The 14,867-nt window shown below is 40.1% G+C and overlaps 1 protein-coding gene across 2 annotated transcripts in view; it reads right to left on the bottom strand.

Moving 5' to 3' along the window:
* Positions 1–14,867, bottom strand: part of SECISBP2L (SECIS binding protein 2 like) — a 407,516-nt gene that overhangs the window by 303,551 nt on the left and 89,098 nt on the right. The window contains exons 2-4 of one of the 2 annotated variants that reach the window (XM_053717458.1): positions 11,423–11,592; positions 10,676–10,991; positions 9,157–9,292 (exon numbers count right to left, since the gene is read on the bottom strand). In XM_053717458.1, coding sequence (XP_053573433.1) covers positions 9,157–9,292; positions 10,676–10,991; positions 11,423–11,592 — 622 coding nt within the window. Of the gene's footprint in view, positions 1–9,156; positions 9,296–10,675; positions 10,992–11,422; positions 11,593–14,867 lie in introns of both variants that reach the window. The other variant, XM_053717457.1, reaches the window with a different exon arrangement.

Below are 14,867 nucleotides of genomic sequence, written 5' to 3'. Positions count from 1 at the left end.
TGGGTGGCAGGAGTGCAGGGTATTAGAATGGCACAACTAGATTAAAAAGAAAGTTATAGTGAATCTTCATTATAATTGATCAATTAAAGTCCATCTAAAATATCACTAACATTCAGGATCTGATTATAAAAAGTGGAAAAATTACCATCAATTTAAGCGCAATAATATTATGGAGGTAAATATGCATTGTTTTAAAAATTACAATTTTTTTTTTAAATTGTCATAAAACAGGTGGAATTATTGTTCAATCCTCGCAGCACTTTGTGGTCAATTGCTAAACATGTTACAAGGCTTTTTAACAAGTTAATAGAATGTATTTGTATTTATATATTATGTTTACTAGGTTTTGTTGCAGGTTGTGAGGAGAGAACAAGTGGACTAATAAAACAGATTACATTATGCATACAAAGAAATAAAAAGTGTAAGTGTAGACAAAAACACAAAAGAATAACACAAAGAATATTTGTTATATTATAAAACCCAATGGCCAAACAATGGCCACACCTTATAGACTTTTGCTTTAACACTGTCAATCAACTGTGAACATAGTGAGTCTGGAGCATTTAGAAGCTTAGAATGTCTATTTGAATGTCAATTTTCAGAGTTTCTAGTGTTTTCTTTTTAAAGCAGTAAGTATAATGCAGACTTGGTAGCCAAACTTTTTGTGGGCATTACATCCAACATTTACTTATAAGACATCAGCAGAATAGTAAGTAAATCTAAAAGAATACTATATCCATTGCTTTAAAGGGACAGTTCACTGTAAAATTGTTATTCCCTAATGTGTTTATGGTAAATTTAGGTGCTTTTTTTACTGTAAAGGCTACTTTAAAAAGCTATGCGTAGTGAATAAATGCCCAGACCCAAGACATAAACAAAAGTAAGATATTCTAAACAAGAATACACTCTGAATCAGTGTTAATTTTGACGGCAAATTTCAATTTAGTCTTAGTCTTTTGACTAAAATGCCATTTTAGTTTTAGTCTAGTTTTAGTCAACTAAATCTCCAGTAGATTTTAGTCAACTAAAATCTAAGGGTTTTAGTTAAAAAGTCTAATGCATTATTTAAGCATTTCTCTATAAATTTCCAAACTAAATTATATACTCCAGGAGTAAACATCTAATAACCTGTTATTTATAATATTAAAGGACCAGTCAACACAGTAGATTTGCATAATCAACAAATTAGACCAGATAACAAGAGAATGCAATAGCACTTAGTCTGAACTTCAAATGAGTAGTACATTTTGTTTCTGACAATTTTAAAAGTAATGTCTATTTCCACTCCCCCTTATCATGTGACAGCCATCAGCCAATCACGAATGCATACACGTACCATGTGACAGCCATCAGCCATTCACAAAAGCATACAAGTACCATGTGACTGCCATCAGCCAATCACAAATGAATACACGTTTTATTCTGTGAATTCTTGCACATGCTCAAAAGGAGCTTGTGACTCAAAAAGTTTAAATATAAAAAGACTGTGCACATTTTGTTAATGGAAGTAAATTGGAAAGTTGTTTAAAATTGCATGCTCTATCTGAATAACAAAAGTTTAATTTTGACTTGAATGTCCCTTTAAGGTTTAAACATGTGTCCCCAGACATAACCGGTGCAAAAATAGCTAATCATGACTACAAAATGACCCTGTTTGCAGATGATATCTTAGTTACAATCACAAAGCCCTTGATATCTCTCCCGAACTTATATAATATTCTCAATAGATTTTCAAAGATCTCAGGATATAAAATTAATCTTCAGAAGTGTGAGGCACTACCAATAGCTCTACCCCCCGCATACTAAGAAAACCATAGAACTTAATTTTGAATTTAAGTGGGTAAAACACTCTCTCAAATACCTGGGGATACAACTGACGACACAGTTCAATCTATTGTATAAATATAACTACATACCACTCTATAAATCCATAAGACAAGACCTCCAGAAATGGAAGAGATACACCTTTTCTTGGTATGACCGCCTTTCCGCAGTCAAAATGAACATTTTCCCACGACTACTTTACTTATTTCGAACTTTGCCCATACCAATCCAAACCCTGGAATTTTCCACACTGCAGAAAGAACTAATAGCTTATGTTAGAGGTAGCTAAAAAGCAAGAATTCCATCAAATACACTGACACATCATAAAACTCTGGGGGGAGTGGGCATCCCAAACTTGTTAGATTATTATAAAGCAGCAAGAATATCCCAAACAATGCTGATAGGGAGAAGACAGGGGGATATACTCTGGCGTAAAGTGGAGGCGGAGATAGAGGGTCTGCCACAGGTGGATGACATCTTGTGGAGTGATCAAACAGATTGTACACTTACATACAGATCTCCGACATATGCATCCACCAGACAAGTTAAGAAATGGATAACGACACACAACAAAATACTACCTCTACAAACAGTGATGATCCCACTTAGAAAATTTTTACCTAAAGAACTTCATGTTACTATAGACAAATGGGCCAATAAAGGGCTGTACAGAGTAGCGGACATTCTACTTAACAACAAAATTATGACATACTCAGATTCAGGACAAACTGACACCAATAGAGATAAGGTGGTTTCAATACCTACAGCTATCCTCTTCCATACGGAAATATATAGGGGACTTACACCAGTGTGAGCTATTATAGTCCCTATACACATAGCAAGGTAGAAACATTATCAAGTGCCCCTTTTCCCACCTGGAAGACCAGCACTTACCTACTCAGCTGTCCAACATGAAGACAGTCCCTAGAGGACACCTCTTCCTCACAGAGACCTGGCCAGAATGCAGATAAAGTAACCAACTTTGCTGCCCTAACCTCAGATACCAATGTGGGGAAACGCAGCAAGCACCTCTTTGCAAGTTCCTCACTGCTTTAAAGCCACCACAGCTCAACCGCAAAGTTTAATGTGGAGCATAGCTATACCCTGTAAACTTGCTTGAGGTAATCCATCTTCAGAAAAAACAGAATTTATGCTTACCTGATAAATTACTTTCTCCAACGGTGTGTCCGGTCCACGGCGTCATCCTTACTTGTGGGATATTCTCTTCCCCAACAGGAAATGGCAAAGAGCCCAGCAAAGCTGGTCACATGATCCCTCCTAGGCTCCGCCTACCCCAGTCATTCGACCGACGTACAGGAGGAAATATGCATAGGAGAAACCATATGATACCGTGGTGACTGTAGTTAGAAAAAATAATTCAACAGACCTGATTAAGAAAACCAGGGCGGGCCGTGGACCGGACACACCGTTGGAGAAAGTAATTTATCAGGTAAGCATAAATTCTGTTTTCTCCAACATAGGTGTGTCCGGTCCACAGCGTCATCCTTACTTGTGGGAACCAATACCAAAGCTTTAGGACACGGATGAAGGGAGGGAGCAAATCAGGTCACCTAAATGGAAGGCACCACGGCTTGCAAAACCTTTCTCCCAAAAATAGCCTCTGAAGAAGCAAAAGTATCAAATTTGTAAAATTTGGCAAAAGTGTGCAGTGAAGACCAAGTCGCTGCCTTACATATCTGGTCAACAGAAGCCTCGTTCTTGAAGGCCCATGTGGAAGCCACAGCCCTAGTGGAATGAGCTGTGATTCTTTCAGGAGGCTGCCGTCCGGCAGTCTCATAAGCCAATCGGATAATGCTTTTAAGCCAAAAAGAAAGAGAGGTAGAAGTTGCTTTTTGACCTCTCCTTTTACCAGAATAAACAACAAACACAGAAGATGTTTGTCTGAAATCTTTAGTGGCCTCTAAATAGAATTTTAGAGCACGGACTACGTCCAAATTGTGTAACAAACGTTCCTTCTTTGAAACTGGATTCGGACACAAAGCAGGTACAACTATCTCCTGGTTAATATTTTTGTTGGAAACAACTTTCGGAAGAAAACCAGGCTTAGTACGCAAAACCACCTTATCTGCATGGAACACCAGATAGGGCGGAGAACACTGCAGAGCAGATAACTCAGAAACTCTTCTAGCAGAAGAAATTGCAACCAAAAACAAAACTTTCCAAGATAATAACTTAATATCTACGGAATGTAAGGGTTCAAACGGAACCCCTTGAAGAACTGAAAGAACTAGATTAAGACTCCAGGGAGGAGTCAAAGGTCTGTAAACAGGCTTGATTCTAACCAGAGCCTGAACAAACGCTTGAACGTCTGGCACAGCTGCCAGCCTTTTGTGAAGTAAAACAGATAAAGCAGAGATCTGTCCCTTCAGAGAACTTGCAGATAATCCTTTCTCCAAACCTTCTTGTAGAAAGGATAGAATCTTAGGAATTTTTATCTTGTTTCATGGGAATCCTTTAGATTCACACCAACAGATATATTTTTTTCCATATTTTATGGTAAATTTTTCTAGTTACAGGCTTTCTAGCCTGAATCAGAGTATCTATTACAGAATCTGAAAACCCACGCTTTGATAAAATCAAGCGTTCAATCTCCAAGCAGTCAGTTGGAGGGAAACCAGATTCGGATGTTCGAATGGACCTTGAACAAGAAGGTCCTGTCTCAAAAGGTAGCTTCCATGGTGGAGCCGATGACATATTCACCAGGTCTGCATACCAAGTCCTGCATGGCCACGCAGGAGCTATCAAGATCACCGAAGCCCTCTCCTGATTGATCCTGGCTACCAGCCTGGGAATGAGAGGAAACGGTGGGAATACATAAGCTAGGTTGAAGGTCCAAGGTGCTTCTAGTGCATCCACTAGAGTCGCCTTGGGATCCCTGGATCTGGACCCGTAACAAGGAACCTTGAAGTTCTGACGAGAGGCCATCAGATCCATGTCTGGAATGCCCCATAATTGAGTTATTTGGGCAAAGATTTCCGGATGGAGTTCCCACTCCCCCGGATGGAATGTCTGACGACTCAGAAAATCCGCTTCCCAATTTTCCACTCCTGGGATGTGGATTGCAGACAAGTGGCAGGAGTGATCCTCCGCCCATTGAATTATCTTGGTCACTTCCTCCATCGCCAGGGAACTCCTTGTTCCCCCCTGATGGTTGATATATGCAACAGTCGTCATGTTGTCTGATTGAAACCTTATGAATTTGGCCTTTGCTAGATGAGGCCAAGCTTTGAGAGCATTGAATATCGCTCTCAGTTCCAGAATGTTTATCGGGAGAAGAGATTCTTCCCGAGACCATAGACCCTGAGCTTCCAGGGGTTCCCAGACCGCGCCCCAGCCCACCAGACTGGCGTCGGTCGTGACAATGACCCACTCTGGTCTGCGGAAGCTCATTCCCTGTGACAGGTTGTCCAGGATCAGCCACCAACGGAGTGAATCTCTGGTCCTTTGATCTACTTGAATCGTCGGAGACAAGTCTGTATAGTCCCCATTCCACTGTCTGAGCATGCACAGTTGTAATGGTCTTAGATGAATTCGTGCGAAAGGAACTATGTCCATTGCTGCAACCATCAATCCTATTACTTCCATGCACTGCGCTATGGAAGGACGAAGAACAGAATGAAGTACTTGACAAGAGCTTAGAAGTTTTGATTTTCTGACCTCTGTCAGAAAAATCCTCATTTCTAAGGAATCTATTATTGTTCCCAAGAAGGGAACTCTTGTTGACGGGGACAGAGAACTTTTTTCTATGTTCACTTTCCATCCGTGAGATCTGAGAAAGGCTAGGACGATGTCCGTATGAGCCTTTGCTTTTGACAGAGACGACGCTTGAATCAGGATGTCGTCCAAGTACGGTACTACTGCAATGCCCCTTGGTCTTAGAACCGCTAGAAGGGACCCTAGTACCTTTGTGAAAATTCTCGGAGCAGTGGCTAATCCGAATGGAAGTGCCACAAACTGGTAATGCTTGTCCAGAAAAGCGAACCTTAGGAACTGATGATGTTCCTTGTGGATAGGAATATGTAGGTACGCATCCTTTAAATCCACCGTGGTCATAAATTGACCTTCCTGGATGGTAGGAAGGATCGTTCGAATGGTTTCCATTTTGAACGATGGAACCCTGAGAAATTTGTTTAGGATCTTGAGATCTAAATTGGTCTGAATGTTCCCTCTTTTTTGGGAACTATGAACAGGTTGGAGTAAAACCCCATCCCTTGTTCTCCTATTGGAACTGGATGAATTACTCCCATCTTTAACAGGTCTTCTACACAATGTAAGAATGCCTGTCTTTTTATTTGGTTTGAAGATAATTGAGACCTGTGGAACCTTCCCCTTGGGGGTAGTTCCTTGAATTCCAGGAGATAACCCTGAGAAACTATTTCTAGTGCCCAAGGATCCTGAAGATCTCTTGCCCAAGCCTGAGCAAAGAGAGAAAGTCTGCCCCCCACCAGATCCGGTCCCGGATTGGGGGCCATCCCTTCATGCTGTTTTGGTAGCAGTGGCAGGCTTCTTGGCCTGCTTACCCTTGTTCCAGCCTTGCATCGGTCTCCAGGCTGGTTTGGGTTGAGAAGTATTACCCTCTTGCTTAGAGGATGTAGAATTAGAGGCTGGTCCGTTTCTGCGAAAGGGACGAAAATTAGGCTTATTTTTAGCCTTAAAAGACCTATCCTGAGGAAGGGCGTGGCCCTTTCCCCCGGTGATGTCTGAAATAATCTCTTTCAAATCAGGACCAAACAGTGTTTTTACCCTTGAAAGGGATGATAAGCAATTTTGTCTTGGAAGACACATCCGCTGACCAAGACTTTAGCCAAAAGCGCTCTGCGCGCCACGATAGCAAACCCTGAATTTTTCGCCGCTAATCTAGCTAATTGCAAAGCGGCATCTAAAATAAAAGAGTTAGCCAATTTAAGTGCTTGAACTCTGTCCATAACCTCCTCATACGAAGATTCTTTATTGAGCGACTTTTCTAGTTCTTCGAACCAGAAACACGCTGCCGTAGTGACAGGAACAATGCATGAAATTGGTTGTAGAAGGTAACCTTGCTGAACAAACATCTTTTTAAGCAAACCCTCTAATTTTTTATCCATAGGATCTTTGAAAGCACAACTATCTTCTATGGGAATAGTAGTGCGTTTGTTTAGAGTAGAGACCGCCCCCTCGACCTTGGGGACTGTCTGCCATAAGTCCTTTCTGGGGTCGACTATAGGAAATCATTTCTTAAATATAGGGGGAGGAACAAAAGGTATGCCGGCCCTTTCCCACTCCTTATTTACTATGTCCGCCACCCGCTTGGGTATAGGAAAAGCATCGGGGGGCACCGGAACCTCTAGGAACTTGTCCATCTTACATAATTTCTCTGGAATGACCAAATTGTCACAATCATCCAGAGTAGATAATACCTCCTTAAGCAGTGCGCGGAGATGTTCTAATTTAAATTTAAATGTTACAACATCAGGTTCAGCTTGTTGAGAAATTTTTCCTGAATCTGAAATTTCTCCCTCAGACAAAACCTCCCTCCTGGCCCCTTCAGATTGGTGTGAGGGTATGTCAGAACCGTTATCATCAGCGTCCTCTTGCTCTTCAGTGTTTAAAACAGAGCAATCGCGCTTTCTCTGATAAGTAGGCATTTTAGATAAAATGTTTGCAATAGAATTATCCATAACAGCCGTTAATTGTTGCATGGTAATAAGTATTGGCGCACTAGATGTACTAGGGGCCTCTTGTGTGGGCAAAACTGGTGTAGACACAGAAGGGGATGATGCAGTACCATGCTTACTCCCCTCATTTGAGGAATCATCTTGGGCAATATCATTATCTGTGGCATCATTGTCCCTACTTTGTTTGGACACTATGTCACAATCATCACATATATTTAAATGGGGAGAAACCTTGGCTTTCATACATATAGAACATCGCTAATCTGATGGTTCAGACATGTTAAACAGGCTTAAACTAGTCAACAAAGCACAAAAAAACGTTTTAAAATAAAACCGTTACTGTCACTTTAAATTTTAAACAGAACACACTTTATTACTGAATATGTGAAAAAGCATGAAGGAATTGTTCAAAATTCACCAAAATTAAAATAACGGAACCGGAGCCGTTTTTACATTTAACCCCTATACAGTCCCAGGTATCTGCTTTGCTGAGACCCAACCAAGCCCAGAGGGGAATACGATACCAAATGACGCCTTCTATAAGCTTTTTCAGTGGTTCTTAGCTCCTCACACATGCATCTGCATGCCTTGCTTTCCAAAAACAACTGCGCATTAGTGGCGCGAAAATGAGGCTCTGCCTATGACTAGAAAAGGCCACCATCTGAAAAAGGTGTCCAATACAGTGCCTGCCGTTTTTTTAACAACAATCCCCAAGATTATAATAACTATTAAGAGTTATAATCTGCCAAATATGCTTAGCAAAGTAATCGTTTTAGCCCAGAAAAATGTCTACCAGTTTTATAAGCCCTTATAAAGCCCTTTATTCTTTTACTTAATCTAAGAAAATGGCTTACCGGTCTCTATAGGGGAAATGACAGCCTTCCAGCATTACAAAGTCTTGTTAGAAATGTGGCCAGTCATACCTCAAGCAGAAAAGTCTGCCAACTGTTTCCCCCAACTGAAGTTACTTCATCTCAACAGTCCTGTGTGGAAACAGCAATCGATTTTAGTAACGTTTGCTAAAATCATCTTCCTCTTACAAACAGAAATCTTCATCTCTTTTCTGTTTCAGAGTAAATAGTACATACCAGCACTATTTTAAAATAACAAACACTTGATTGAAGGATAAAAACTACATTTAAGCACCAAAAAACTCTTAACCATCTCCGTGGAGATGTTGCCGGTGCAACGGCAAAGAGAATGACTGGGGTAGGCGGAGCCTAGGAGGGATCATGTGACCAGCTTTGCTGGGCTCTTTGCCATTTCCTGTTGGGGAAGAGAATATCCCACAAGTAAGGATGACGCCGTGGACCGGACACACCTATGTTGGAGAAAACTTAATTACACGCTAAACTTCACCTCCTCCATGCACGAGAGGCAAAATGAATGACTGGGGTTTATGGGTAGGGAAGTGATACTTAACATATTTACTGTGGTGCTCTATGCCTCCCCCTGCTGGCGAGGAGTGATATTCCCAACAGTAATTAAGATGAATCGGTGGACTCACCATATCTTTAGAAGAAATTTAAATTTAACCTTTTTTTTAATGGGTGTGTTCAAAGTGTAACCTAAGATTAAATGAGACTCTAGAGTAGAGAAAATTGCAAACGACATATAACAAGAGCAAAGTATTTACATCCAGGTTATCCATCCTTACCTGTTTGTTGACAAGCATCAACCAGTAGCACAATTTTGGAACGTTGATCAGGTCCTGATGAGCAGGATTCCTTTTGTATAGCCACACTTTTCATTGGAGGTCTTTTGCATTTAATTTGTTGCATCGCTGGATGTGGCTGCTTTCGTTTAAAAAATAAAAATGTAGTATAGTAAAATGTACATAAAAAGATAACATTCTTAGCTATACACCTTTTATTAAAATTAGATACAGTACATGCAGCCCAAAAACTTCAGTACGTTTCACATGTAAGATATGTTGGAATATGAGATTTATCACAAGTTCAAATAAAACTAAAGGTCCTAGAGGCAGAATATTTTTTCACTTTCTGCAATTTTTTTTTAGTGAAATTGATTTTGCAGGTCACTAGAACCGAGAATCAATTTTAAATTAGGCAGTAACAATACAGTACCAGTTAAATTGTAAAGTATTGATTAACTGCAGTATAAAGCACTACTTAACGTTTTATAATATATTGTAGTAGTTGAAAACTGCATTTCAAATTAGCTGTAGAGAAAAAAGTTTTTAAAATGTTTCTTGAATAAATTTGTTTCCTTTGCTCTTGGTCTAAACACATAATTATAAGGTTAAAAGGTGCATTGCTCAAGAGAACATCTTACATTCAGAAGCTTTGCAGACCAGGAAAGGCTAGGGGCGGGGTTTATGAAAATCAATCAATGCACAGCCACTCTGCTGATCCAAATTTTACTGTTCTCTTCAAACAGTGGCTCACTCTGGTTGTGTTAAGGAAAAAACTTGCATAGTGCAGCCAGAACACAACGCTGTTTGAAGAGAATAACCTGATGCGGAGCAGTGATGCATGTATCCCGCTCTTTCTGCATTTTCTGTGATGATATCTCAGATTACAGCATGTTCTGCCTTGGGGCTAAAGGTAAAAAAAAAAAAAAAAGTCTTATACAAAAATAATATAGTTATGTATTAAAATGCCCATACATTGTGCTAGATGATCAGTGTCAAAACACTTGTCTATATGGCACCAGATGCCAATGTCTTCAGCGGTTTGCTTGACTGTTTACAGTAGAGGTACGCTTTGTAAAAGGTGTACACATTCTAATAATATAACCCTCAACCTTAACTATGTGCTTAATTTATACTTGTGAAACAGCAACACAATAAAATCTGAATTTGCACCAATTTTAGTGTGTTGCTGCTTCACAAGTATAAATTTGGCTCCAAAAATAGCCAACCAGCACAAACGGCCACCTTATTCCGTATTCTGAGGTATCCAAAACCTCTGAATGCACAGGTCTAAAGGTAAGCACCTAAAGCTGTGAGTCTTGCCAGTGGCATGAAATATGAGTGTGTGGTTTAATTCCATGTTTTATGTATGTCTAGGGAAAATCTGTTCTGCTATAAACAACTCTTCATTTTATGCTTTTAATCAGCTGTATGCATCTGAGGGACATACATACACACAGAGGTAAATAATAACAAAGAAAATAAACAATCCATTTAATTACTAGGTGATTTACAAACATACTTTGTGAAGAAGTTGTCCTCTGATGGGGTTACGGTTTCTTTGACTGGATAACATATTGATCTGGGCTTGCTGGCTTGATCTTTCACCACAGTCCACTGACACAGAATTTGCTGCTTGAAGGGTTGTAGTATAAGTGGTTGGAAAAGGGTGGTAGAAACCCATGACTTGGGCACAGGGTGCTGGCATTAACTGATAGTACATGTACTCCGAGGACATCGGAGGTTGAGTTGATATTATGGGATAAGCAAGGTAGGGGCCAGCAGGGTTTGAAGTTGACGGTTGCCACCTTACATTATTGTTATAAAGTGGAAATTGTCTGAAAGAGCAAACAACTTTAATCAGCACTTCATATTCAGAAATATACATTGCTGCATCATAACAGCTACATAGGTATATCTTTTTGAAAATATAATTAACAGCTAGGTGAAATATAAGAAAAATTTAAACTTTCATGATTCAGGTCGAACATGCAATTTTAAACAACTTTGCAAATGTCTTCCATTAACTAACTGCTGATTGGTGGATACATATAAATGCATCTTGTAATTGTTTCACTCAAGGTGTTCAGCTAGCTCCCAGTAGGGCATTACTGCTCCTTCAACAAAAGGATACCAAGAGAAGGAATCAAAAATTAAAATAAATGTAATAGCTGTTTAAATCTGTATGCTATATCTGAATCATGAAAGAAAACATTTGGGTTCCATGTCTCTTGCAATCTAGTGTTAAAAATAAATGAATAGAAATTACCTATTGGACTGGTTTTCCTGTACAAAAGGATAACACGTTATAAGGTAGCTTGGAATGGGAGTGGCTTCTAATCCACCAGTATCATTTGGAAGAGCCATTGGGATTGCAAGTGTTTCTGTCCCCTTCTTCTGTGGAATAAAAGGTTCTACTTCAGCAGACAACTTTCCATTCTAAAAATAAAAATATATTATTTTAAAAAACTGACAAGTGTTAGACATTTTGAATGTAATATTTTTTCATATGTTTATTCCAGCAAACCCTTTTTGTGTATGTAGTCTAATGTGCCGATTACCTAACGACCCAATAGCTATATTTTGAAGGACTTAATAAACAACTTAAATTTTGAGTTAGCCTTTTTTGACCTGTTCCACCATTTAAAGGGACAGAAAACGTAAAAAATAATAATTGATATCCAAACATCGTATATATTAGAGTATAGATCAACTTTAATTTAATAATGATTAAAAAAAAAAAAGCATATATTAACATTTGAATTTCTAATTAGGTCTCCTCTTCTGACAGCCCCATCTTCAAAGCCACTTCTTCCAGCCCCTACCTCAACCTTTCTGTCCTGAATCGGTCACGCCATAGACTTACTAGAGAGGAGCGCCACCGATTTCCTCACACAGTCGAATCTCACTATATTCAACTGCGCATGAGCTACAACTTAGCTCTGGCCGTAAATTCAGTTTTGTCACAGCATTGGTACAGTTGTCTATTATAGGCGAAAATTTTTATTTCCATTGTAGAAAAAGTGTGATCAGCTGGTAGATCTGCATAAGGTAGCTACCTTGATGAATAAAAAATGTTGATTACATTTTGTTTAAACGATTCCATGATTTATTTATTTTATCCACAATTGTTTATTTGTTCTACGCTTCAATTTCAAAGTACATTGAGACATTGAACTGCTTACATTTAAATAAAATCTGGACAAATTTAGGTGAAAATTTGATCAGAAGAGTATTAATGTGCATTAAATTATACTATAGAGAGATAAAAAAAAAAGTAAGAAAATGTTAGCACTTGCTAAATTGACCAAATTTGAATTTTAAAAGACCAGTGACGTGCAGGGAATCTCTCTACTTCCGATCAGAAGAAAGGGAGATATCCACGAAATTTGTGTCAACATGAGTGTCTACAATGACAATGAGTGTCAACATTATCTTACAGTTATAAAGGATCAGCACTTCACTTATTCACAGCTCAGTAAAAGTTAAAGGTGCAACACCTGCCAGACTCCCCTCATAGAGCCCACAGAATCCAGAAAAAATCATGTAGGTGGCACTCAAAATAAAAGCAAAAACCTTTATTGAAGAGCAATGTTTCAGGGCTCCTGTCCCTTTCTCAAGCTTGAGAAAGGGGCAAAAGCCCCGAAACGTTGCTCTTCAATAAAGGTTTTTGCTTTTATGTTGAGTGCCACCTGCATGATTTTTTCTGGTCAACATTAGTCAACATTATCTTGTTTCTGTTTTTAAACAATCAGCAAATATGCACCCTGGTAACCGTTGTTTCTTTTATCATGTAAAACACCATTGTAAATTGCTAACGGGAATACAAATAAAGATAAAAAGCAACTATCACTTCAACTTAGCTCACGTTACTAACTTGGCACTAGTCTGGATATGAACCAGGGAAGGGCAGCAAAGCACACGTGTGAAGGCCTTGACTGTAAACAAGGTGATATCACTGAATTGGCACTTTCTCAATGTTTCTATTTGAATAAGTTTATAAATAGACATGTAGTGTTACCCGGTGTTGTGCCTTCACAGTGTGGTTTTGCAAGACGTACACTGCAGTACAATTGATACTTTGTTGCAGTTTCTCTTATAAATATCAACTTGTTACAAAACTAGATTTTGATGAACAAAGGGCCCCTGTATCAGCAGATCTCTGCGACAAGGTAACCTCCACTGAGGAGATGAGGACATCCCCACCAGATCCGCAAACTACGTCCTTTGCGGCCATGATGGAGGAATCAGAATCACTGATGCTCGCTCCTGCTAGATGCGAGCCACCAACACGAGGAAGAAGCGGTAATGGAGTAAAAAGATATATGAGTCTGAACCTCCATAGTACCGATAGGGCATCTATCAATTCCGCATGAGGATCCCTCGACCTGTACCTGGGTAGCTTGGTATTGAGGCGGGATGCCATGAGATCCATCTTCGGTGCCCCGCACTCGCTGCATATCTCTGCAAACACCTCGGGGTGGAGAGACCATTCCCCTGGGTGAAAAGATTGTCTGCTGAGGAAGTCCGCTTCCCAGTTGTCCACACCCGGAACGTGGATCGCTGACAGCGTACAGCTGTGAGTCTCCGCCCACTCTAGTATCTGAGATACCTCTCTCATCGCCAAGGGACTCCTCGTTCCCCCCTGATGGTTGATGTAGGCAACCAAGATTATATTGTCTGATTGGAATCTGATAAACTGGGACAAACCCAGAAGGAGCCAAACCTTCAAAGCATTGAAGATTGCCCGGAATTCCAATATATTGATCGGAAGGGATGACTCCTCCTGAGTCCACAACCCTTATGCATTCTTGGCACCCCAAACGGCTCCCCAGCCAGAAAGGCTTGCGTCCGTAGTCACAATCTCCCAGGACGGTCTCAAGAAGCATGTGACTTGAGACAGATGATCTGGACAGAGACACCAAGAGAGTGAGTCTCTCGACAGGTTGTCCAGCACAATCTGTTGAGACAGATCTGAATGGTCGCCGTTCCATTGTCTCAGCATGCATAGTTGTAAGGGTCTGAGATGGAATCTTGCAAAAGGAATGATGTACATACAGGAACCTCCATACACTGAGCCACTGAGGGACTCAAGGAGGCCTGGAGGGCAAGACACGCAGAAGCTAGCTTGCAACATCTCTGATCTGTGAGGAATATTCTCATGGATATGGATTCTATTATTGTCCCTAGGAAATTCACCCTTGTACTTGGAGTAAGAAAACTCTTTTCCAAGTTTATCTTCACGTGATCGAAGAAGATTGAGAAGGGACTTCAAATGTTCTTCCGCTAGACGAAAAGATGGTGCCTGTACCAAGATATCGTCCAGGTAATTCGCTACTGCAATACCTTGTGTTCTGGCAATGGCTAGAAGAGCCCCCATAACCTTCGAAAATATCCTTGGAGCAGTAGCAAGGCCAAATGGAAAAACTGTGAACTGGAAGTGCTGCTCCAGAAAGGCAAACCTCAGGAACTGAAAATGTTCCCTGTGTATCGGGATGTACATCTTTCAGGTCTATTGTGGTCATAAACTGTCATTCCTGAACCAGAGGAAGGATTGACCGTATTGTCTCCATCTTGAAAGAGGGAACACTCAGAAACTTGTTTAGGCACTTTAGGTCCAGAATTGGATGAAAGTTCCCTCCTTCTTTGGAACCACGAAAAGGTTTGAATAAAACCTCAAACCTCTTTCTGCTGTAAATACCAGGACAATTACT

Source organism: Bombina bombina, chromosome 6 (genome assembly GCF_027579735.1).
Source record: "Bombina bombina isolate aBomBom1 chromosome 6, aBomBom1.pri, whole genome shotgun sequence".
In the NCBI taxonomy this organism is placed as follows: Eukaryota; Metazoa; Chordata; class Amphibia; order Anura; family Bombinatoridae; genus Bombina; species Bombina bombina.
This window is presented reverse-complemented; position numbering and strand designations above follow the sequence as displayed.